The 4369-nt window shown below is 26.3% G+C and overlaps 3 protein-coding genes across 3 annotated transcripts in view; 1 reads left to right on the top strand and 2 right to left on the bottom strand.

Annotated features, from left to right (window-relative positions):
• The window catches only part of LOC101503109 (xyloglucan endotransglucosylase protein 6-like), a 53400-nt gene that overhangs the window by 41777 nt on the left and 7254 nt on the right, over nt 1–4369 (top strand). The window lies entirely within an intron of this gene.
• LOC140918578 (uncharacterized) overlaps nt 1–4369 on the bottom strand; it is a 28353-nt gene that overhangs the window by 17631 nt on the left and 6353 nt on the right. Inside the window, exon 2 of the mRNA XM_073369727.1 lies at nt 4–133. Within this exon, the coding sequence (XP_073225828.1) occupies nt 74–133 (60 nt within the window). The 3' untranslated portion in view covers nt 4–73. The remainder of the gene's footprint in view (nt 1–3; nt 134–4369) is intronic.
• LOC140918631 (uncharacterized) overlaps nt 2332–4369 on the bottom strand; it is a 6895-nt gene continuing 4857 nt past the window's right edge. The window contains exons 2-3 of the mRNA XM_073370221.1: nt 3976–4364; nt 2332–2557 (exon numbers count right to left, since the gene is read on the bottom strand). Coding sequence (XP_073226322.1) covers nt 2525–2557; nt 3976–4364 — 422 coding nt within the window. The 3' untranslated portion in view covers nt 2332–2524. The remainder of the gene's footprint in view (nt 2558–3975; nt 4365–4369) is intronic.

Genomic DNA, 4369 nt, shown 5'->3' with positions numbered 1-4369 from the left:
TACCCCAAGTCCATTAGATCGAGACCAATTATCACATTGATTGCAACTAACCCAGAGAAGGTCGCTTTCTGTATCAATCAGCACAATATATTACCTTGGTGGAGATCCGAGCTTGACTATTGTTGTGTACATACTGGAACAAAAAAAAAACTATCAATTATTAATGAAATCCCACTCCCTCTTATTCCATACAAATAAAATGAAATTAAATTCAGATTTTTTTGGATAAATTGAATATGTAATATTATTATCAACATCTAAAAATCAATAAATAAAATTCATTTCCCTATCTAACTATACAACACAACATAAGAGGGAAAAAAAAATGTGAGAATAACGTGAGAATAGAAGAAACTAAAGTTATAAATCAAAGAGTTTATGGGAGAGGTCATTGGCTCTACCCAAACATCGAGTTGCCTTGGACGGGGAAATTGACGGCGCCATGCAATATTTTTGAGTTGCGAGCTATGTCATGAGCTCTCAACGTCTCCATCTCAACACGATTGTTGAGCGGCACGACCCAGTTTAAATGGAGGTAACCGGTAGACATCATGGGTACAACAGGGATGGCCAAACAGCATGCCAAAAAGAATTGGTTAATGTAGAAATGCATTTTCGTTTAAGGTTAGAGAGTAGAAAAAGAGTGGTGGTAGAATTGGAGTAAAACTTGAAATATAATAGAGTAGAGCAAACCCAATAGGGTTGAGTCAAGCCCTTAGAGTTTGCCGCCACCGCCTATGGTCACCCATGTTAAGAAGAAGAAAGAAGAAATCACGGGTCACCCACTTTCACCCAAAAAAAAATTAAATAGAAATGTGTAAATAAAAAAAAATGTAGGGTTGAGATGTTATTCAACTTTAAAGTAAAAAAAAAAAATTAGAATTCATCCAACACTAATAAATAAATTTATATTTATCTTTTTTTAATATTTATAATATTGGAAATTTAACAATTTTATTGTACCATGTGATGTTAATATTTTCTTTTTGTATTTTATTGAGAAAAGACATTCGTATTTTTGTTTGTTCGAGACATTTGTCTTTTATTGTTTGGGAATATATTATTCAATCCATATGTAAGGTAAATGACAAATTGTATGATTTAAAAAATTGGAAGTAAAAATTTATTTAAATTTATTTAAAATCAAAATAATATAATTTTAATAAGTAGATTTAAAAGTATTTTGGAACATAACTCAAGTCGAAGAGCCGTCAATGCCTTTATCCTGAAGTCTTAGTCTAGGGTTGAATTTTTTGGGGTCGTTTTATGCATTATTATATAAATTTAATATATTAAAAATAATTAAATTAATAATAAATAATACATTAATAAATAATAAAAATAATAATTAATTATTATTATTATCATTATTAAAATTATTAAAATAAATAATAATAATAATAAATAAAACATTAATAAATAATAATAATAAATAATAAATAATTATTATTATTATTATGATTAAAAATGATTATAATTAAAAATAAATTAAATTAAAAATAGTAAATTACTTTATACATTTCAAAGAAAATACATTAAAAATACTAATTGGACAATTGTTTATTTAATAAATTAAAACTAATTATAATATTTAAAAAAACAAAACGCTAATAATTTGCTACTTATCAAATTGTACAATTTGTGATTAATCAATTTACTAAAATTAATTTGATACTTACCAAATTTGCTACGTATCAAATTGGACAATTTGCGATTAATCAATTTGTTACCAAATTGTATAATTGATTAATTTTTTAATTAATTTTCTCATTGGTAAAATTAATGATTAATCACAAATTGCTAAAATTAATTTTCTTATTATTAAATATGATTTGGTTAATTGATTAATTTTCTAATTAAGTTACAAATTGATTTAATTTTAAAAAAATTGATTCGTGTGATTGGTAAATTGAATGTGCATTACTTTATTTGTTTTGTCATATTTATTCAACCGTATTAGTCTTGTTATGTATATTTTGCCACATTATCCATCACACGAATCAATTTTTTTGATATATTGAGATAAAATCAGGTAATACATTGTATACTAATGTATTGTTAATTTATCTCAAAAGATAAAATCAAATTAAATATATCCATCTTCCAAAGGTATTTTAAAAATATCTACATATAAAATAATTAGATTAGGTTCATTTTTTACTTTTATTACTCTTTCCAATCACACGACTTAATTTTTTTTTATATTAAATCAATTTGTAAATTAATAAAAAAAATAATCAATTTACTAATAGGCCAAAGGTGCAGGTAATAGGCCAAAGGTGTTTCCAGTGAAATCAACCTATGTCATTTCATAATCACAAAAACAATGCATTAATAAGAAAATGAAACACAGAGCAATTTAGATTCACAATAGTTGTGACTACAATGCAGTTAAAACATCTGAATCCTCTTATTAAAATCGGACGGACCAAATTTTAAAATTAAATTTAAATTATTTTTAAATTAAATTTGAGATTGAAATCTGAACCATTCTGATATGCTTAATTGCAATGAGAAGTGAAAATCAACGTAAATGAGAAGCGCAAGCGTGAAGAATCTGTGGGAGAGAAAATGAAAATATGATAAGCAAATCCACAATTTCGAAGAATAACATAAAATTCCTAATTTTGAACATATGAAAAACGTTAGCAATGATTTCAGAACACAAATATATTACTAATAATCTCAATCGAATAATGAATCAACCAAATCACTAAACCCTAAAACAATGTAATTTTGCGATACCATACCTTGTTGAGTTGATGATTTTTAACTGTAGTTGAAGGCCGACCAAGTAGGTAATGGTGGCTCGATTTGCACCTATGTGAACGGAGGAGGGCGGTGGAGGCCTTCGTGGTGGTTATTTGCGATGAAAAGAGGAAGAGAGAGAAGAACGTACAAAAATGTATTTGCGATGAACGGAGGAGGGCGGAAGAGAGAGTGACAATCTTATACTATAAACATTGGAAGTTGGATTTGAAAAAAGGAAGAAAAGTAAGGGAATTGAATGTGTTTTTTACTCTTTTGCTTTTCAGAATCACTTTGCTTTTCAGAATCACTTTTGCTTTTCAGAATCACACAACAGAAGTAAGGTATTTGTATTGTATAATTTTTTTCTACCGTCTTTTACTAATTTTATATTATTAATTAACAATTAGTTTTTTCTTTTTTGATTCACACATTTAAATTTAGGTGATTTTCAATGTTAAAATGATAATTTCAACATGGACATTAATATATTTAGATAATAATAATAATAAATATATACAGTAAATTAAAAATAATTTATATTTAAAGTTTTGAAATAATACCTAACTAAGGTTTTAAAATTTATTCAAAATTTTGGTAAATTTAAAACTTTCAAAATGTAAATATGCTGAAAAAATTACCAATTACGAAACTTTGGAAAAATACCAAAAACGGTTATAAATTCTATAGAAAAATTCATCAGCAATCAGATATTATTATTATTATTACTACTGATAATCCGTCACCCTTCAAATTTTAATAACAATAAATTAATAGTAATAAATAATAATAAATTTATAATAATAAATAGTAATATATTTATAGTAATAAATTAATAGTAATAAATATGAAATAAATTACATGAAGAATGAAATAAATTTGATATATAATTTTGGAAGTTTCAATAATTTTTAAAAAAAAATTGAAAGTTTCGAAATTTTTGAAATGGAATTACTTAAACAATTTATTAGCACGAATCTCAAAAAAATTAATGAAATTTTAAAGAGATTTATGAAATTAAAATCCAAAATGATTGTGTAAAAAAACTAATGTGATGAAGAATTTTAAATTTTATAGATCATCCCATAATTTGTTAATCTTAAAGACAAAATTGTACTATATCAACAAATTCATAAACTAAATTGACCATTCCACCAAAAACAAATTACTCATAACTTTTCAGCATTAATTTCAATCTAATCATGATTTAAATTAACAATATCTCACCTGGTGAAAAGCTGGTACATGTGTCAATCCAACACCAAGTTCAGCCAAACAAGAGTACACCCTACCATCACTTCCATAAAGATGATGATACCTTTCCAAACAAGAATCAAAAACCTTAGCCAAAACATTAGCCAAAGAAGAACTAATAGCAAAACCAGCACCACCAAAAGCCATTCCAAAACCAAACAACCTATTCTGCTCATAAATCTCAGAGTGTGCACCAATATAGTACCAAAGCTCATGATCATATTTAGAAAGTGTCTTAACCAAATTCTCTGGCAAGAAAATTGTGTCATCATCACCAAACACATACCACCTCACATTTGAATGATTCAAAGCAACTGTCTCAACAACGACTCGAGCCACGCGTATCGCCGATCGAAGTCCACCTTTA

This window comes from Cicer arietinum, chromosome 6 (genome assembly GCF_000331145.2).
Source record: "Cicer arietinum cultivar CDC Frontier isolate Library 1 chromosome 6, Cicar.CDCFrontier_v2.0, whole genome shotgun sequence".
Classification (NCBI taxonomy): Eukaryota; Viridiplantae; Streptophyta; class Magnoliopsida; order Fabales; family Fabaceae; genus Cicer; species Cicer arietinum.
This window is presented reverse-complemented; position numbering and strand designations above follow the sequence as displayed.